The sequence below is a fragment of the Emydura macquarii genome, unplaced genomic scaffold (assembly GCF_026122565.2).
Source record: "Emydura macquarii macquarii isolate MOO-44397 ecotype Brisbane River unplaced genomic scaffold, CSIRO-AGI_Emac_v2 contig_450, whole genome shotgun sequence".
In the NCBI taxonomy this organism is placed as follows: Eukaryota; Metazoa; Chordata; order Testudines; family Chelidae; genus Emydura; species Emydura macquarii.
In genome coordinates this window covers 6,711,296-6,731,716 of record NW_027130587.1, presented here as the reverse complement: position 1 = coordinate 6,731,716, position 20,421 = coordinate 6,711,296, and the positions used below count along the sequence as shown (strand labels likewise).

The following is a 20,421-nucleotide window of genomic DNA, read 5'->3' as shown; positions in this document are numbered from 1 at the left end:
TATATTCTCTCTGTGAATAAAGATTTTCAATCATAGGAGTACTCTTGCTGTTCTTGAAGCAGTTGTTTGTGGAACACAGAGGTTCACTTGACTAGAATTGATCTGAGTTCATAATTATTTATAAAGTGTGTTTATACTAGCTGAAGAGCAAATGCAGGTACCTTTATACATGCACCTGTCATTTCTTACTGCATGTGTCAGTATGTACTGTATTCTAGCTGATTTATAGCTATATAAGGCCTTTGAGCTGCTGAAAGTCTCCGTAGTATCCAGATAAGCATCACCTATCAGAGTTTTCTTACCCAGTGCAGTATCTGAGCTTCTGTTTTATAACTGTATCTGTTTGCTTATTGGAAGGACCCAGCACCGAGTGGTTCGTCTGAGAAAATGGATTATTGCCCGACTAGTTAGCATCATTGACAATCCAGGGAAGAAGGGAGAGGATTTGGTGATGGACATTATCAGGTGAGAAGGATTTGAAGACTATTTAGTGCCACTCAATGGTGGGATGATTCTTGCTAGCAGGCTGGAGTGGTACTAAAGCAACTGCCATGCAACCTTGAGTCAGTCACTCATGGTAAAATTTTCAAAAGCGTCAAAAATGACTTTGGAGCCTAACTCCCGTTGACTTCCAATATGACTTAGGTTACTTAGGTGCTTTGTAGCCTAGGTGCTATGAAAATTATACCCCTAATTGATTGGGCCAGAGTTTTCCAAGTTATTTAGCTGTCTGTGTGCATCTTCAAGCGTCTGAATACCTTTAAGAATCTGGCCTTGGTGCCCGAAGTTATCATGTAAATGAGTATTGTAGTCATAAAAATGATGCTGCAGGGTGTTAAAGGCCTTCTTCGAGGTACTGAATGCCCTCCTCTGCTATAAACTGCAAGTACCGTGTGGGCGTGGGGGCCTATAGAATCCGTGAGGTGAAGCTCTTGGAGATGCTTGGGTGAGAAATGCTAGGTAAGCACACGTTACTCACAATATTGAATTTGCTTTTTATAAAGGCTGCTTTGTGTTGATACACAGAACCCAAGTCAGCTTTTCATTCTGCTCTTTTCCTCTCTCCCCTCTAGGTTTTGCTTCTTCCATGCTTTCTTCGAGACCAAGAAACCAACCTCTGAGATACCAGAAACGGAATCCCTCGCCTCTGTGCCTCTGGATGGACAGTCTCACTCGGTGGCGGCAAACTTGTTTTTCAGGTATGGACTTGGCCTGCGTGCATTTAACGTTGGAAATGGATCTCCTTTCCAGAGAGGAAGAGCATATTATTATTATTTATTATTTGTATTGTCAAAGTGCCTGTGAGCCCTGGCCATGGATGGGTACCCCTGGTGCTAGGTGCTGTACAAACATGGAACAAAAAGATGATCTCTGCCCCCAAAGAACCAACAATCTAAGTGCAAGGGAACAATGAGACAATGGTGTCTAAATAGACAAGACAGACACCGGGTAGGAGTGGGGGTAGAACACACAAGCAGAGGGATCAATGTGATGGCAGCAAGCACCATGTTAATTCCAGTTAATTTTTGGGGGGTGGGGGTGTTAACTTAGGACAGGGGTCAGCTAAATGAAAGAGAAGGGGTGGGAAGGGGACAGGGCTGGTGTGGGGTGAAGCTGAGGAGAGAAGGCGGGTTGGCGCCAATAGCCCAGCAGCGCAGGGCTGAGGCAGATAGAACATTCTGGAGTTCTGACTGGAATGTTCTGAGGCCCTGGCTTTGGTTGCTTCTGCCCCTACCCGCAAGAGTCTCTGACTGGCTCCTTTGGTGTGTGGGATGGGGGGAGAGGGGGATGGCACTACCTTTTCCTAGTGCCCCCAGGTGTGTGTGGTGTCTCCCCTGAACATTTGTGAGTCCAAAAAGGGCGGTGGGGAGAGGGATGGCCCTTGCTGGACCTCATATTCCCCCACCCCTCTTGTACAGGAGTCCCTACTCTGGCTTATTTCTGCTCCTAGCAGGCATGTGGCAGGAGAATGGTGGTGTTGCACTTCTGTTGTGTGGTTCTGCATCAGTGCAGCTACAACTGAAAGCACTTTCCTTAGAGATCTTGGGTAAAATTGCCTAGGAACGCTGAAGCTTCTTCTTAACAAAACAACTGACCCAAAGCACACCTGTGCAATGATCGGGTGGGTGCTGAGGGGAGGCCAGATTGCCTTTCTCCTCCAGTTTCCCTTTGGCCCCCATTGACTAGAAAGCGCTGGCTATGAAGGGAGCAGTATTTATGGACTCCCAGAGGTAGGCGGGCAGGGTTTGTTGTGACACTGCAGATCCTGGCAGGGTCACGTGGCCGCTGTCTGTTGCCTGCCAGTGGCACAGTATAATTCCAGTGATCCCAATTTCCTTATCCAAAAATCCTACTTATCCAAATCCACCGTGTCCCAGGTGTAGCCCTATGTTAGTTAAGACAGGCCTCTGTGTATCTGGCTGCCCTGTTATTGAAAAGTTTTGGATGTCCCCCAGGCCATTTGGATAAACAGGTGTGTGCTGTACTTGGGACCTGCAGATTGGTGCTCCACTCACCCTGCCTTTTCTTGGGCAAAAACAAGTGGCGTGGTGATCTCAGGGACGCTGCTGCATCTGGTGCTCTTCTGTCCAGCAATTGAGAGGCCAGGTGGCTCAAGTGCCCCTCTGTTGGAGGTAGAGAGAAGGGAGGAGATGGCAGGGGAGCGTAATGAGTGGAGCTGTCACTTGGCAAAGAATCCTGTGAAGCGTCCTGGGTTAAAGGGTTTGGGGAAGGAGGACCTTGTGGTTAAGACTCTGGACTGAGACTTGGGAGACCTGGGTTCAATTCCCAGCTCTGCCACTGACTCCCTCGGTGACCTTGGGCAAGTTAGTTCATCTCCCCTGTGCCGCAATTCTCCATCTGTAAAACAGGGATAATGCTTTCTGGTTCTGTCCTGTCTGTTTAGACTATAAGCCCTTCAAGGCAGAAACTCCCTCTGACTTTGTGTTTGGACAGGACTTAGCACAGCCCATTTTGGTTGTGGCCTCTCAGTGGTAGCACAGATGGGGTTGTAGGAGAGAACCGTAGCTACAATTTGGACCATGGAAGCAAAAAGCTTGCAAACAGATGTTAAATTAAATACATCTCTAGAGCTGCCAAGAAAGGAACTGAATGAGTCAGTGTGTCCCTTGTTTTGAGACATGTCCCTCTAACGCATCCCAGCCCTTGTGGTGTTGGGAACGGACGGTGGAATAAATCAGGCACAATGGGGGGCTAGTCCATAACTAGAGCTTTGAGCTGCTATAATAATCCAGTAACTCATGATAACACCAGCAATCCTCCATATTAACATGGCTCTCTCTGCTGTCTGCTTGCTTTTCAGTTTGCTTCAGATTTTAAACTCCCTGTCGGTGCTGGGGGACACGGCAGAAGCTGCAGCCCTGAGGGAGAAGCATGTCCATGGCATGACTGCAGACAGGAACTTGTGGATTTACCTCGTTGTCCAGTACGCCAATGTCCTCCTGTCCCATGGGAAGCATGTCAAGGCTGTGACTCCTTTCACCAGCGAACAGAAGGCAGCTTGGGACCGGTGAGAAGCTTAGGAGACCAGCTGAAGTCTGGTGGCTAGTTGTGGGGATGAGGAAGGGCTATGGGAATGGCTGAGGCATGCAGAAAATCCAGGCTTCCGTAGCAGAGTGCAAGAGATTTGGGTAAAATGTGCTCCATGAATGTGTTTGCCAGGACCCTACTGTAGGTGTCTCCTGTGAGCTAGGCCTCTGTTTTTGGGTCAGCTCATCCTAGAGCAGCTGATTTGTCTAAGCTGATGGGCCTGGTTTTTTAACACGGGACAGTGGAAGCTGCTTGACTGAATAAGTATCTCCTTCAGTCTGGGTGAAGCAGCCTGTATCTGCCTGCTTAGTCTTTTCTGAGGACGCATCCTAGATGTTAGAGGGGAATAAGCCCTATTGGGACACCTAGTCCATTGTCTTGGCCAGTGCAGGGTGGTTCCCTAGACTGTACTGTGCTTTTTATTGCTTTGTCCAGTGTGGTTGAACTGTCCTAAGCAGAGCGGTTCTGTTCTTTCCCTTTAAAATCCTGTCCTTGGTGTTTTGTTCTTCTGTGGAAGACTTCTGCCTGAAATCCTGCCTGTGTTTTCCCTTTAACTTCACCCTTGCTCCTAGCTGGACTCCCTTGCACTAATGCCTCTCACTCCTTCCACTCTCCGGATACTTATAGATGGTCATGTCCCTTCTCACTCCCATTAGCCATTGCTTTCCCAGGCTGGATTTCGCTTTTAATCTTTCCTCCTAGAAAGGCCAATTCCTGTGGTCCAGGGGTCTCAAACATTTTCCTGGGACCCCCTTTGAAAATATTTCAGGCTGTGACACCCCCCCTTCCCCCAAAAATAAAACTGCTGCTCTCCGGCTACCCAGCTCTGAAGGGCTCCGTCTGTTAGCCATGCACGGGGCTGACAGTTGCAGCAATGGCATGCATGGGTGCTTGCAGCTTGTGACCCCTCCATAATGGCCTTGCAACCCCTTGCGGGGTCCCGACCCGCAGTTTGAGAACCCCTGCCTAGTCCCTGTTCTCTTTCTCTTGTAAATGACTATGCTGTTGCTATATGTTCTGCTGAAGTCTATTGGGAATCCATGCCTTGCCCTAAACACGCTGTTATTTAGAAGCCACAAGAGGTCATACAGAGAGTGCTGTTGCGAGAATTAAAGAGAAGACAGCTATTGCTGCCAGTTGTTAATCTAAGACAAATAATTTCCTACATGCTTTGATGTCATTCTGGTCTAGTTAAATTGTCTCTGAGTATTTAAAGTGATGCAGTAGATCTTGCTGGTCCCTGCACTGGTTATCTGATGCTCTTGCTCTTGTCTGGGATGACGGGGACTTTATCTTGTAATACTGAAAGGTCCATAGTAGTTTGTCTCTTTAGAATGCTGCTGTCTCTGGAGAACCTGCAAAAGAAAGGGAAGGAATCCCGCAGTGTGGAAGTCTTTGCTTTCCAGCACCTTCTGCTCTTAGTGGGCATTCATTTGTTCAAGGTAACGGTCGTAGTGCATATTGAGCGATATAAACCATGCTGACGTCTGCTGGGTTTTTTGAACTGCCTGCGGAACCAGTTGGACAGTTCCTTTGTGTTTATGATCCATCAGAATTTCCAGCTGTTTAAATGAAGGGATCAGTAGGACATGAATCCAACACCAGTCATAAGCATGGAGCTTTCAACCAGCAAAGGAAGTGCATTTGGCTATCAGGGAGGAAACACGAGTGACTGGGAGTTGGAGTTCTGGTTTGTAGTCCCAGCTCTGCCTCCAACTCATTGTGTGAACATGGCAAGTCAAGTACCTGCTTTGCTCCTAAATGGGATAATTCTCTGGGATGTTGTGGTGATTGATTAATTCCTGTAAAGGCTTGGAAATCCATTGGTGAGTGGTATTATACACGTGCAAAGTTATTTGTGCCCTGGGGATTGGAGAACCCACATGTTGGACTGTCCGTCAGAGCCCTCGTTTAAAATATAAAAAGCATCCGAAAACACATTATGCAAAGTGTTACTGTATTCAGACCCTGCAGTCTGGGATTTGTCTCCGGCACCTTGTTGAAATCAGAATCATGTCTGCTCCTGCTAATAGAAAACAAACGTAAAATCCTCACTCTGCTTCTCATCTGGGCCACCCCAGCTACCAGCTTCACATGTGTGCTATGGAGGGGCCTGGTGCTGATGGTCCATGTGGGCTCTTCAACTGTACATTCTCCTTGAATTGGAATCCCTGGTCTGAACTGTAATATAATGTTCACGTGCATTATATGTACAGACCAGAAAAGCACTTCCTGGCAGTTAATGGTTGGAAAGTGAAGGTCTTTAAAACTGCACCCTCCTTGCAGAATTGTTCTATGTACAAAAAGTCAATTATCCTTTTTTTTTCTTCTCGGGGAAGGGAATGTTGGGCAGTTGCTTGTGAGGTATTGAGCCCCATTCCATCCCATGGACTTGACTCCCAACTCTCCATGACACTTTCCTGAAGGCCTGCACAGCTCTGAGGGATTGGGTCCAGTAGATTCCCAGCTAGTCCTATTAACTCCTCCCCTTTTCCCCACCATATCCACGTGGTTGAGGTGACAACCCCAACATGTCTATATGCCTAGTGTCCTCATGGCATGTTGTGCTGATTTTAGGAGCAGAGATGGGTACGTTTCTTGTGTTGTCATTGCAATCACATTGGTAGAGGGTATTCAGTGCCTGGCTTTCTCTCTCTGCTCCTGTTTTACATCAAACAGACTCCGGCAGAAACCATGGACCTTCTGAATGACCTTCTGAACTGCATAGAGAGGATGTTTGACAAGAAATCCAAGAAGAAGAAGACTGGTGAGTTCCTGTCTAAAGATGGAGACTTGTGGAATTATTAACAATCATCTCCCCCTGTTAACATGTTTTCCAGTGTCAGAGCACACTCGGAGCCTATCAACATATAAAATACATCTTAAAACAAAACCAGAGGAAGTGGGCTACTAACCAATGAGAGCTAGGTCCTGCCTGTGAAGGTCTCCCTGGGTACAACCTGGCACCAGAATACCACCGTGCCCTCTTAACTCTCCAGACTGTCCTGCACCCCAAAGTTGCCCTGTCCTGACCTGGTTGAAGTCTGACCAGGATAAGTTAATTGCTTAGTCTGCCCCCCCATCCCTCTCAATGTGGGGAGTATATATACCAACTTCTGTTAAGTGAGCTGAGGTTTTTTCAAACACTTCACTGAAACACAGTTTTAGTTAAAAATATAAAACGGGTTTATCAACTACAGAAAGGTAGATTTTAAGTGCGTGTAAGTGGTAGGCATAAGAGATCAAAGATAGGTACCAAAGCAAACAAAGATAAACACGCAATCTAAATCTTAAACCTGTACCGCTAGGCAGTATCTAGATTAAACAGTTTTCTCACCCCACTAGATTTTATAGTTCTCAATGTACAGGCTGCTCCCTAGAGCCTGCATCCAGTCTCTTAGTTTTCCAGAGTTCCTCTTGGCTTCCAGCGTAGGAGAGGGAGGAGAAAGACCAAAGCAATGGCATGTTTCTTATTTTATATCTTTTGACTATATGTCCAGTAGACATCAGTCCAGGGATGGCCCGGTATGGAATGAGTCATAGGGTTGAGCAATTTCTATTGTATAGCCTTGTGCAACTGTCATTGTATTGTAAATCCTTTGTTTACAGGCCCTTTGCTGGGTGATGGCTGCTGAGCCCCTCCTGGGCGGGGATGGCTTCTCTGCTGTTACTAGCAAGCCTTTACATTTTTTAATAACAGCAAAAATCTCATAACTCGATACATACTACTGATGCCTTTCTGTTTCCTGGGCAGATGACGAAGAGCCAGAATGGGTAGAGGTGATAGTGGAAATTCTTCTATCCCTTCTCTCCCAGCCCAGCCTACTCATGCGCCGCATCTCCAAAAGTGTGTTTGGACGCATCTGTCCTTCCGTGTCGAAGAGAGCCCTGCACCTGATCCTGGATGTAAGTGAGGGACCTGGGGTGGCAGCTGGATTGGCTGAAGTTTCTGATTGTTTTACGAGTAAAGTGAGGGGTGGGTTAAATGAGAACAGTAAGGGGGGGTATCCTGTGACTCAGAGGGTTAGTAATAGAGACAGCTCCTTGCTTTCTAGATTGCAGCCTGCTTTCTAGCTGCCTGCATCGTTCTGGGTCCAGGAATATGTCTCCAAATTCTAGCTCAGGGGTTGGAGGAGAGGCCTCCCGAGTGTACACGCTATGAAATGGGAATGTCCTAACATGTACTTTTGGGGCTTAAATGAATCATATGAGGGGATTTGTGCAGGCCACCTGTTCCTGAACCAGGGAACTTTGGGTCATCTGATATTTGGCCACTTTTTCCCTTTGTTATTTTTATTTTGGGAAGTTATTGGGTCACTTTATACATCAGTGTTCTCATAAGTGAGCATGCGTGATAATTTAAAAAAATGCTAAAAGTACCTGAAATTCAAAATCTGAATGAATAGAGTCACATCACTACCTAATGCTGCATCTTACGAGAGAATAATCTATTGACTGCAAAGGACAACTAAAAGTACTTTGTATGCAGAATCTAATGTGTATTATGGGTTATAATAGAGGTCTGTTAATTTTATCGCTTTCTTCCTGTCATATGTTTCTTTTTTCTCTTATTTGCTAGCTGTAGAAGTATCATAGATCTTTCTTTTTTTCTGGTATGGCTTTTCATAAGGAGCAGGTATAAAAGTATTGATGCAAGCCAAAAATCTGTAATTTTCTAGCCTGTTACAACTTTACCTTGTTCGTTGTCCAGCTAATTCAGTTTGCTGAAACCAGGTGTACATTTTCTGTAGAAAAAAAAATCAAAGTGACGCTTGTTTTGAAAACTCTTCCACAGGTTCTTGATCCAGAGCAAGATCAGGATGAAGAAAGCGCTGTTGTTGTGATGGAAGAAACGGACAAAAAGAAGAAAACGTTGCTGGAGGATACGGTAACTCATTCATTTAAATAAATAATCATCCGTCCCTCGCCATTGAAAACAGTGCTACTGCAGATCTGTGGCTTTAGAAGTTAGTTGCATTTCACTTTTAATAAAATGACTGCTCCTCTACTAAGGTGTATTTTTCGTATGCTGTCTGAACACATCTCGTTGAAAGTGCATAAACGTTAGTCTCTTGGTCCTGAAGAAAAATACTGTTGGAAATGTTGCTTTATAAAGTATATGATTTCCAGTGAACAGTTTTCCACGTCACACAAACCACCATGATTATCACCTCTTGTTGGGAGTTCGGCAGAAAGGCCACAGACTGAATAGTTGTTGTGACACAGAGTTGTCTGGATCCTGGAGCTCAGAGTTTGGGAACCTCAAAGACTCAGGTGGTATGGGCCAAATCTAGGTTCATTAGCCACAAAAATAACAAGCCTCCAAAGCTTCCCTTTCCTGCAGTGCCTGCGGGTCTTTTTCTCCAAAGCCTGTCTTAGACTGACTTATCTTTGGTAATTCTCTTATTTTGTACCCTGGAGAAGTTTCCGAGCGTGTCCCGTTCTTTCTGCTACAGTGATATCCCTTTCTTGCAGACTGCATGTCCTCCTTTCTGTCAGCAGCGCTCTTTCTCCATCACATTTGAGGCACACAGGCAGGGCAGTGTTGGGAAAGCTTGCATTGCCATTGCTTATTCTTTGTCTCACCAGCCTTAAATTCACAGACCACTTAAGAAGTGGAGGAGGGTGTATAATGTGTGAGGCCCTTCTGAACAAAGACAGCTTTATCAGGGAGCCGGGGCCTGTAGAACAGTTGAATTGATGGGGTGGACTCTTTCCTTCTTCTCAGAACGAGGAGGAAAGTGGAGACTCTTCTGATGACGACAGCTCCGAGGAAGATGGGGAGGAAGACTGTGAAGATGAGAATAATAATGAAGATGTAGATGAAAATTTTCGTAATCAGCTGATGAATGTCCTGCAGGCGGGGAATGCGTTGGTAGGTGTTGGCAAACCTGCGAAGTGATTGATGCTTCAGAGAGCATAGAGGAAGGCTATGAATATTCTGTGGTACAGTAAAACTAAGGCCCAGATGCAGTGTAATCCACTTTCCTTCCAGGTACTGAGAATCCTGATCCAGCTATCCTTTAGATGCATTTGAAACCCCTGACTGGTCTTTTCACAGGAGTCCAAGGGAGTTAAGCACTTAACTCCTGTTGAAAAACAATGGGACTTGGGCGTGAAGCCCCATTTAGGCCCGTTTGTAAATCTCAGTTTGTAGCTCCAAACTTATGCCTATTTATGTGAGGATTATGGACTATGCTTAGCAGTGTCCCTGCAGGTCTAGATTTCAGGTTGGCCTGCATGTAGGGGTGCAACCCCTGTGTATGCAGTCTGTAGAGACTTCTCATGCTGATGGTAGCAGAGCGTTGGGGGTGTGTGTGATAATACTGAGCATTTATACTGAGCAGGTTTAGTTGGATGATCTCTGAGCACTTCACAGAAGTGGCTAAGTGTTTTACTGATGGAACAGCCACAGCACAGAGAAAGCTGCCAGAGCCCCAGGGTGAAAACCCAGGCCTCTTCCCTGTCACCTGCTCCAAACACTAGGGTTCTGCAGTCACAGGATTATGTGGTTAAAATGTATGAATCGCGTTCCCAGGTCCTGCCCCAGCATTCCTCATCTGTGACCCTGCTCTTGTCTGATGGGAGGGGTTGGAGGACAAAAGTTGTCCTTTTCTGGCCACTTTTTTCCCCATGTGTCCACCTTGGAAGTAGTCTGAGTTGGACCCATATAATATAAGTGTTTCTGCTTCTTGCCCCTCGCTGGGTCAAAAGACTGGTAAGTGCCCAATTACCTTTCCAATCAATTACACACTAACCTGGCTGTCAGAGGCAGGTGTGCAAGAGATAGGCAGGCAGTTGCTTTTTTACTCACCTCTGCTGCCTTCGCACAACCCTTTGCGTGGTAGGCATACATGATGCTAATCGTGGCCAGGTACAAGCTTCTAAAGGTCAAGTCGGCCTCCACAGGTGGGGAAGTCTGTCCAACACCTGCTCTAGCCAGTCCATCCTGTCCCTTATCCCTGTTGAGCTTGAACTGCAGTCCCAACAGGCTGAGGAAAAGAGACTTGAATTTTAAAGTAAGTAAAATTGCGTGTGTGTGTGTGATACTGTTTTTTGTATTTTTGTAAGGGAGGAGACCAGAGTGATGAGGATGTGGATGATGAGACCATGCTGGCCCTTGATGAGAACGTTTCAGCCCTCTTTGCTGAGCAACAGAAGCGGATCCAGGCGAAGAAGGACGAAAAAGAAAAGATGCGGAAGGAGAAAATCTTACGGAGGGATTTTAAGATTAAGGTAGGAGGCAAATATCCTATTGAATAGCCCATGTCTATCTTTCCATCATGTTTGTTAGACAGCTGGATGTATTTTATTGTGTTGAATAAGCTGCTAAAGAAACCAAGATCATTAAGGGCGTACTTAATTTTTAGACTCCATGGGACAGGGGCTGTGTTTTGTTCTGTTTTTGTCCAGCTCTGAGCACATTGGGTTTCTAGATCATGAACAGGACTTCAAAGTCCTACCACACTATGTATAATAATAATTAATAAATAAAGCAAAGCTTTTCAAAAGAAAACAGTGATTTTGGGTACCTTAGCTGTTGTATGTTCAATTTGAGATGCCTTAAAAAGATCCGATTTTTTAGATGGTGAGCACTTGGCCCTTTTTGATTGTCTCAAGTTGAGCATCTAGAAATGGAGGCACCCAAAGTCACTCCTGGAAACTCTTGGTTGTGTGCTTTTCCCTGGGTTATTCAGTATAAATATGGGCGGAGGAGGGGTCTTGTGAATGTAGTATTATTTTGTGACCACCAGGTGACAGTAGAACATGTAGACTGGATTTGGGATTTCTTAAGATGCTTCATCCAGAAAAAGGGTTCTTGTGCAGTAACTTATAAATGTTGTCAAACTGACAGGGAAAAAAAGAGCTAAGGTGTGTACGTACAGGGTCACTGGAGCATCTGTGTTTTTATTTTAGTAATACACACCAGTACACTGGGGTGAGATCATCATTCTGGTCTGGAAGTCAGTGGGCCAGATACTCAGCTGGTGAAGTTGTTGTAGCTCCGTTGTCTTCAACAGAGTTATGTCAGTTTACACCATCTGAGGATCAGGTCAGGAAGTGTAATTGACCCATCAACAATACAGAGAAACTGACACATCCACAAAGCACTGTCAAATGTACTAACTAAAGGGAAAAAACCCAAGAATTTTCTTCTTTCATCTCTTTCAGTTACGGTAATTCTGGGTGTTAGTAGGTGCCCAATTTTCAGATGAGAATGTGGTTTTTAATTTTGTTTTATCCCCCACTCCTCTCCCGAGTTGAAAAGTGTCCCTTGGCAATGGACAAATTGAAGGAGCTGTTTTTGGCCTATCCTGATGGTCCATGTTGTCTAGTCTGCAAGGATTCTCACTTGAGTGACCTGTATTTCTAGGTGCTGGACCTCATTGAGGTGTTCCTTGCTAAACAGCCAGAGAATCCCCTGGTGTTTGATATTATTGAACCCCTCCTTGTGGTGATTGAGCAGAGCATGAGTTCAGACTCTGGGAAGCAGGAGCAAGACTTTCTCCAGAAAACAGCTGATATCTTCACGTAAGTGTCTGCAGTCCTTTAACTATGTCTTTGGCTTTTGCATCTGCTGCTTGGTGGTACTGACTTGACTCCTAGCACCTGGACACGATGAATCTGCAGTGTGTGTGGATTAAGTATAGTTTTTCTTTCCGCTAATTGCCTGTTATTAGAAGGAAAAGAATCCTGATCCAAATCGGTTTACAGCATCCCTCTGAGCCCTTCCCACTAAGGATTTCAAGTACAAAACACGCTTGGAGGAGGTGAAATCCCTTATAATGTATGATTGACTTTACAGGCTTGATCCCATGCCCCGGAAGTCAGTGGTGGTCTTTCCATAGACCTCAGTCTGTGTGTTGAATCGCACGCTCTAAGCGGAAGCTCACCCTCTTGAGTGTAGAGTGAAATCACCTAACAACTTAACGCTGTTTCTGAAGTGCTGTGTAAATTTTACAGCACTGTAAAAATGATTGGTTTAACCGCTGCACCCCACTAGACCTTGCTAGGTGGGCCCTGCAGTTGGACGGGAGAAAGCGCCAGTTGAGTTGTTGATGATCATGTAGCAAGGAATATCTCTCTGCTCCTGGGGATTATTTTGAGAAACATGCCATCCTGCTACAGGAGGTGCAGACACGTGGGGCTGACACATTCCTGATTTCTCTTTCAGTTGGCATTATCCCAGCCACAGCTTTGCGGGGGAGGGTGTTTTTATGAATTAGAGGCTCTTCATGTGCAGAAGCAGAATTGTGTGTGTGTGTGTGTGTGTGTGTGTGTGTTTTCGGGGTTAAAGAGCACAAGAGAGGCTGATAGGACAGGCTAAAGTTAGGCATAATGTGCTGCACAAGGCACTCTCTTATCCCACACAACCCTGCTCTAGTCACTTTCAGTTCTGTGTCACTCTCTCACCTCCAGCCGCTGTTCTGTGTGCGCTTTAGTACTGACTAGGTTTGAGGCCACCACATTCACTTCGTGTGGAAGCCTGGATCTCTAGGTAAAAGGTATAAACAGCTGCTCTGCAGCCACTGCCATCCTCAAATTGAAGTCTAACAAGTATCAAACAGCCAACAAGTATTGTAACCACTCCTCCGCCCGGCTACCTCTGGTTGCAGCACAGCTCCCCTGTCCAGCTGTAAGACACGTGCTGGGTAACTCTGAGCCCTGATGTCAAGGTTTAATGTCAGTGCATTGTGTCGAACTCTCCCCCTCGAGGTAACAGCCCTGCATTCTTATTGCATGCATCCTCTTGAACACGCTTTTCAGGAACCACTTATGTAGAGCCAAGCAGTACTGCAAGAATGTGGGTGACCTGCAGGAGGAGTTGCACGCCCTGATGGAGAGCCTGGTGAAAAGAGCCAGCAAGCACACAGACTCCTCGGTGGCCCTCTACTATTTCAGGTGGGTAGCAAGGCTGGGAGAACTCTTTTTGTTTAGCAAGCGTGATGTGATGTGTCCGTGTCTGAGGCAGAGTGCGAGGATGGGGGCCATATTCACTGCTGTTGTAAGTGTGTGCAGTTACATTGGCCTCAGTACAGACCTTACACAAGGTCTGTCTGCGCCCCGTATGTCCACATGCTACAAACAGATTCATTCAGTGTGTGGGACAGTGCCTCCATTCAGGTTGGTGAAGCCGAAGGCTCAGTGACGTATAGGCTGAGGAAATGGTGCTACTATTTCAAATCGTTAATCGAAGGGGCAAGGGTGGGCAGCGGCAGTTTTGTTTCTGGTCCATTGTAGCTGGTTAGTTACGGTAACACTGATACCCTGCCAAGTAGACAGAGCTGGTGAGACAAAGTTGACCAATAGGCCTGGGGGAAACTTGAGGGATGGAAATCTGAGGAGGCTGCAGAGAATTGGGGAGAAGCCCTGAGGGCCCTGGAACAGCGACTGATTGGGCCAACTAGGAAGAGGGTCCTGCCTGTTTGAAGCACCACTGAAATGAGAAGCAAAATTGGTAGTGTTCCTCTTGCCTGGATGTGTGGTACAGAAATGGTCCAACCCAGCTGTCCTGGTAGAAAGTGGAAAGACCCCCCGCTGGCTTCTGTGGTAGGTGGTGGAATTGGGTCTCGATTCCGGCTGATTGCGGGGGGAGTTGGCATCACTGCAGGGTTGGTGTCCACTTGTAGTGACTCTTCTGCACGCGCCTCGGTAGCTTGTTTCCCCGTCTGTGTTTCACAAGGGGAACGCAGACAGAGCTTTAAGCAGCTGAACATATTAAACGGAAGGGAGCTAAATTCTATCTGACAGTGTCTGCTTCTCAGCCCCTTGGGTTAGGAGATCCCCTAATGCTGGTGCAGCATATATTTATTTCTTCCGTTCTCATGTAATGCCAGAACACGTGGGTGACCTCAGGTTAGTCCCTTCCCATCTCTGAGCCTTGGTTCTCTGCATTGGGATGCTACTTAGCGCTGGAAGCGTGCACACTTAGGTTTGGCTCAACAATAACTTCGTGCTCCCCCCCCACCCCAAATTTGTTGGCTGTCTCCACCTGATGTCTTAGACTGTGTACTCTTTGGGGCAGGGACCGCCTTCCCATTACATCTATGCACAGTGCCTAGTGCAATAGGGCACCACTAGGCGTGACCACAGTACAGTAAATAATAGTGTGCAAGGCACTGGGCTGTCCTTGGGTGGAAGGTGTGACAGAAGAGCAAAGGGGTATTATCTCCTGATGTAGCAGTCGGTAAAATAAAGAACACACTAGAGCGAGGAGACCCTGTAGCCGCCCCCGGCATCCGGACCGGTTTGCTGACCCTGCTGCAGAACACGGAGCTGCTTGCTTGGTCTGTCTGACCTGTGGCCTGCTTGTGAGTTTTGGTGGGGACCTGATTGCAGGGGCCTGGTCTCGGCTTTTTGGGCACTCCACGAAACGCTGCTCACCTCTCCATTTTGTTTCTGGTGCAGTGTGTCTCTGTATCTGTTCAGAGTGTTGAAAGGAAACGTGGCCAGAGAGCCGGCGACTCCTCTTTCTCCATCGAAAACCCGCCCGAAAAGCAGTGAAGGCAGCAGTGCACAGACTGGCCAGGTAAGAAGGCAGGTGTCTTCTCCAGGCTCCCAAGTTGCAGGGGCTCTACAGGGCTGTGATCCCGGGTGGCTTTTGTATCACAAGTCTGCGTTGTACTATTGCCCTTGGTGGCTGTGGTCCCTCAGTGTCCTGCCTCTCTGACCAGAAGACCCCTTCGCTTCCTGAACTGCCATATCCTTGCTTACCCTCCTAGCCCTTCTCCATCTTGACCACCTGTCCAGGTGAGATGTCTCCTCTTCAGTCATCAAGGGATGCTGATTCATTTTGGGTACATGCTAATCGGGTAGTAAACCAGACCCAGCACATACATATGAATGCTGTTCACCCCACTGTTCTCACATATCTTTTTTTGACCCCTACCTCTTCCCACTGACTCTGAGCCCTCTTCTAGGAAGAGTGGGGTGGTGGCGGTTGACCAGTGACCTTATGCTACCTCTGATGTCTGAGGTTATGTCTCTGCTACCGTGGTGCAGCTGTGCCGCCGCTTCCTTTGGAAGTGTAGATGCTTCCTACATCCCGCGGAAGGGCTTTTCCCGTCAATGTAGTTAATCCACCTCGCCGACAGGCAGTAGCTAGGCCAACGGAAGAATTCTTCTGTCGAGGGAGTTTGTAAGCACGTCACACAGGGCAGAACATTTTCCCACAGCCCTGAGCGACATAGCTAGGTCGATCTAATGGTTAGGTGTAGGCCGGGCTGTTAGAGTGCCATGAGGCCACGGCCCAGCGTGAGCAGGTAAGCAGTCACGTCAGAGGAGATCCTGAGCAGGCAGGCATCTAGATTTGGGTGATGTTTGTATTCAGGGAGTCTGTCCTAAGACTGTTCGGCCAGTGTTTAGATCTGGGTCTCTCTCTGTCCATCCCTAATGGCCATAGCTAGAGATGGGAGCCTTGCTGAGTGATTTCCCCTCCTCCAGTGCAGATAAGGAACTTCCTGGATCTGTGAAAGGCATGTCCCAGCACAGTGGCCCTGGCTATTCCCCTGGGGAAGTGTTTCTCTGAGGGTGTGTCTGCAGTGCAGTCCGGGCTGTGCAGTGGCATGTAAACGTACCTGAACTCACTTTCATCTTGTTGGTGAAGGTACCAATAGCAGTAAGGCCATAGAATCACAGGCTTCAGCGTGAGCTCTCCAAGCCAGCCTGGAACCTCGGGGACTTACGTGGGTGGCTAGCCCAGGTTGAAGTCCGTGCTGCCGTGACTTCACAGCTGTTGGCCTCTGAGCTAGCTAAGTTAAAGCTAGCTCCGGTGTGTGTACGCCTGATGCAATCACACCCTGCGGCTGCCGTGTAGACACACCTCAGGGAGTGCTGCCGTTGGACATGGAGGATCGGCTGCCTAGCGCTTGCCTGTGTGCTTATATCTCCAGCTCATGTAGGAGTTAGTGTCTTAATCCCAGTGGCGTTTCGCCAGGGAGGGTGGGATGGGGGGGAATCAGCGGGACTGGCTGCAGTAAGGCCTTAATTGTGCACAAGGGAGGGTTCTGAAATCATAAAGGTTGAGATCTTATTTGGATTCACAAAGGTAACCAGCATTTTTAAGGGAGCCTGAGAGCACTAATCCTAGTGACTCATCTGGCAGGGATGCCTGTCTGCCCGTCCTGGTAAGAGAACCAAAAGAAGAGCGCTGGGTGTGCTTGTATATAGCAGTATCCCTGGTGTGGCGCTTGGGTGAAGACTCCTCTGCAGTGCTGCGTGGAGAAGTGTATTGCCAGTGCAGGAGTGTGACCGTGTTCAGGCACACGACTCGAGTGAGTGTACAGCCGGCATTGGAGCACCATTTGAAATGAGTTACTGTGTTGGGAAGCAATCTCCCATCAGGAAAGGGAAATCACGCACAGGGCCCAGTGCCGCTCCTTGAAGCAGGCTGGAGTTTTGTAGCCCAACGGCAATCCATGCAACAGTCCCCAAAAGAAAGTGTGCAAGCGGGCGACCTGAGGCAGATTCCCAGCAGGTGCTGTCAGTGACGGGTGTTCGGTCTCTGTGTTCCGGGGTCCCCCCTGCAGGAGGCTGCCAGTCGTGTTCTGGAGCGCCCAGCAGTGTGGGAATAGAGCACAGCCTGGACACAAGAGCCAGACTTAGAAAAGCTCCACCGTCGCAAGGAGACCAGAGTAATTTTACAGGGTGAATAACGGGTGCCGGAGGGGAAAAAGCCCCATGTGTATTCCCACAGATTCTCATGTCAAAGATACCCTCCACCCCAAATGTGGACAGTTCTTTAGGAAACCAGAATCTGTCTTGTAAAACTGAACCACTCTGCACTGCTGTCAGCTGAGACTAGTTGGTGGTAACCTGGCAAATGGTGTATCTCACCTGTGTATGGGAGGTAATGTTGTCCGGTCGATTGGCAGTTCGGAAACCTTGGCGCTGTTTCTAGCTCTGTCACTGATCTGCTGCATGACCAGGGCAGGGATCTTCAGCTGTTCTGAAAATCCCAGTGTCAGTCTCTTTCTGGGCCTTAGTTTTCCCCATCTGTACAATGCGACTCAGGATGGTTACCTTTTGTAAAGTGGGTGGAGAGCTGTAAATGAAAAGCAGCAGATAAGAGCCAAGTGGTCTAACATGCTGCTTGATCCTGCCTACCTTGCACACCCAGAGCTCGCATGAGTTTGGGTGTGTGAGGAATATGGAGAAGTGAGCCCCGAAAACTCACCTTGTTTGGGACCAGTATGTAAGTTATCCAAGAACGTTAAGTTTTGGCAATCTTGGCATGTTCTCCCTGTTGCTCTGGTATAAACAGAATTGCTCCCGTTGCTTCACAAGCTCATCTTTCCGTGCTGCGCTTTCCAGCTTTCTGACACGGGCTGTCTGGACCTGAAGAGAGTGACCAGGGTGTATCAGGAGGCTCTGAATGGATTCTTGACCAAGCGAAAGAGTGCCCTCACGGGATCCATGTTCTGTGATCTTTTCAACCGCTTCCCGGTAAGCATTGCTACGAATGTGGTACTCTGTGTTCCAATTCAACCCCTCAGAAAGTGGTGAGTTTTATTTTTCAGTTCATTGCAGGTCTGCAAAACAGCTGTAAAACTTTCAAGGATTTCAGCGTGCTAAGTTTAACACGCAGAGGAGTGAGCTATAGTTACCTTCTGCCATTAATGCAGCATCATACTGGGAGTGCTGGTGTAGAAATTTGAATTGAAAAGCCATTCTTTTTTGGATGTTGTTTGAGGCCCTAGCAAGATGAAGTCTGCCATTGTGTATTCGCTTGGTATCTGTACCCAAGATAATAGAGATGCATTAGGGTTGCAATTCTCATCCAACTGCTTCCGGACAATGGCTTTTTAGCTGCACACACAAGGTGTTCTGAGTGCATTTTCTCAGTCTCCTTCAAACCACACTGCAGTGCACATGTTCCAATCTCATTTGTCTGAAGGTTGCATGGTGGAGCAGTGTCATGACCCCAAAGGCTTTGAGGCTTTGAACCTGATTAGAACTGGTACTTCTTAATAGGCTGCCTCTAAACCACCTGAGCCAGCTGGCTTTCCGGGAGTCTATCCAAGAAGCAGTTCTCTGGACCTCTCACCTCCTCTGGACAGCTAGAGGATATGCCACTCCTGGTGCTTTTGGGTAAAAGAGGCTGTGCTTTAGGAGGGCCCTTTCTCCAGCATCTTCAGCATTGTAAATCTGACCTTGGTGTATTGGACTCAATGAGCATTATTTGTCCTGAACACATTTCTGTTCCCAAATAAAAATCCGATCAGACCCCTGACATGCAGACATCAATCTTTCTCTGGGCTGCTGTGGCAGTTCAATTAGCTTCCTGGAGAGCATAGTGTTTGCAATAAGATATGATCATAGAGTGTCTGAGCTGGGGCCATCAAGAAAAGGAGGTGATGGTTTAAAAGAAACAAACCAAAACCCACCAAACCTCTGCTGAAATTCTGTGATGCTTCAGCCATTCTAGATGTTATCATTTGTGGGGAATGGGGAATAGTCATTGGACAGCTGTCTCATGCCTGTTTAATTAAGGAAAAGAGACCCCAGTATGTTCAACTGAAAATGAGTGTAATCTGTGGTTTCATTTTCAGATTCTTGGTTTAATTCAGTTCTGGCAAGCGGGAGCTTCTTGAAGGCTGGTTTCCTTCTGAGGCTGTGTCCTGCCCCACCCAAATTGACAAATGAAATATGGGAAGGGCAAATGCTGTCTATTGGCCAGAGGGCTTCATGTGTCTACTCCCAGCTTTTCCATTGTTGTTGGGCAACTTATTTAGGACCTGGTCCTGTAAGATGCCATGTGCTCTTGATTCTCACTGGAGGGAATGGGGGCTAAGGACACAAAGCTGCTCTCAGGATCATGCCCTAAACCTCTGTGTTTGAATTTTCCCATTTAAAGATGATGTTTTATGAGGGTACTGTGGTGTTTCAGTTTAACAGGTTGCCAGGCCTGTTTATTCACTGTGTCATTGGCAGGGGTCTGAATTCCCTCCTGAAGCTTGTTCTTGAGTCTCTGTAGTTTTAAATAATGCACGTAGAGTTCGGGATGGATCCATCATATAGCAAAGTACTGGGAGTGCCTCTGATAGGCAAGTGCTTCGTCGGAGCAAATTACAAATAATTACAATTATTTTTAAATGAAATCAGAGATGTTTAAAATCCGTGTGCACCCATGTTGTTTGCATTGTTCTTTTTGGTTTCCTAATGCTTGTGAAGCTGGGCAGATTCATTTAGGAGCATAAGAGTTGCTAAATTGAATCATACTTGAGGTCCACTAGCCTGGTACCATCTCACTGACAGTGGTCAATACCAGCTTCTTCAGAGGAAGGTGCAAGAATCTCTGCAATGAGCAGTTATGGAATAACCGGTCTGCAGGGAAACTTTCTCCCTGACCCTCATTAGTTACAGGCTGATTTCACTCTGAAGCATGAGAGTCAGTATCCCTTCCAGAACTCTTGCTTGGTTTTTTTAGTATTCACCATTCTTAGGGCTTGTCTACGTATGAAAGCTAATCCAGAATAAATTAAGTGAGGGTGTGAATTTAAAGATGGATAAAGCACTTGCAAAGTGGGTTAAGCTAATTCAGAAGAAAGCATTCTGTTCCAGAATAAGAGCATCCACACATGGAATTGATCAGGATTAACTCCCTTTGTAGACAAACCTGAACTCTGGGTGTTCTTATGCTTCAGTGAGACCGTAGAGGTACATAAATTTTTGCAGGATCTGGTTTTACGCCCACAGTGCTGGGCAAAACAGAGGGTGAAATCTTGACCCTATTGAAGACAATGGGAGTTTTGTCACTGACTTCAGTAGAGCTGCGGTTTTGCCCGGGTTGCTGTGAGCAAAGCTGGTTACCTTTCCCGTAACCATGTGCTGTATCAACACACACAACAGCTGACTAAAATTTAAGCCTTT

General features: G+C 47.0%; 1 protein-coding gene across 2 annotated transcripts in view; it reads left to right on the top strand.

The window, feature by feature from the left end:
* MYBBP1A (MYB binding protein 1a) overlaps nucleotides 1–20,421 on the top strand; it is a 74,630-nt gene that overhangs the window by 10,799 nt on the left and 43,410 nt on the right. For both annotated transcript variants that reach the window (XM_067537882.1, XM_067537881.1), the window contains exons 10-22: nucleotides 358–465; nucleotides 1,074–1,199; nucleotides 3,323–3,529; nucleotides 4,883–4,991; nucleotides 6,229–6,316; nucleotides 7,304–7,455; nucleotides 8,345–8,437; nucleotides 9,278–9,424; nucleotides 10,621–10,785; nucleotides 11,924–12,081; nucleotides 13,318–13,452; nucleotides 14,959–15,079; nucleotides 17,863–17,994. In XM_067537882.1, coding sequence (XP_067393983.1) covers nucleotides 358–465; nucleotides 1,074–1,199; nucleotides 3,323–3,529; nucleotides 4,883–4,991; nucleotides 6,229–6,316; nucleotides 7,304–7,455; nucleotides 8,345–8,437; nucleotides 9,278–9,424; nucleotides 10,621–10,785; nucleotides 11,924–12,081; nucleotides 13,318–13,452; nucleotides 14,959–15,079; nucleotides 17,863–17,994 — 1,741 coding nt within the window. The remainder of the gene's footprint in view (nucleotides 1–357; nucleotides 466–1,073; nucleotides 1,200–3,322; nucleotides 3,530–4,882; nucleotides 4,992–6,228; nucleotides 6,317–7,303; nucleotides 7,456–8,344; nucleotides 8,438–9,277; nucleotides 9,425–10,620; nucleotides 10,786–11,923; nucleotides 12,082–13,317; nucleotides 13,453–14,958; nucleotides 15,080–17,862; nucleotides 17,995–20,421) is intronic.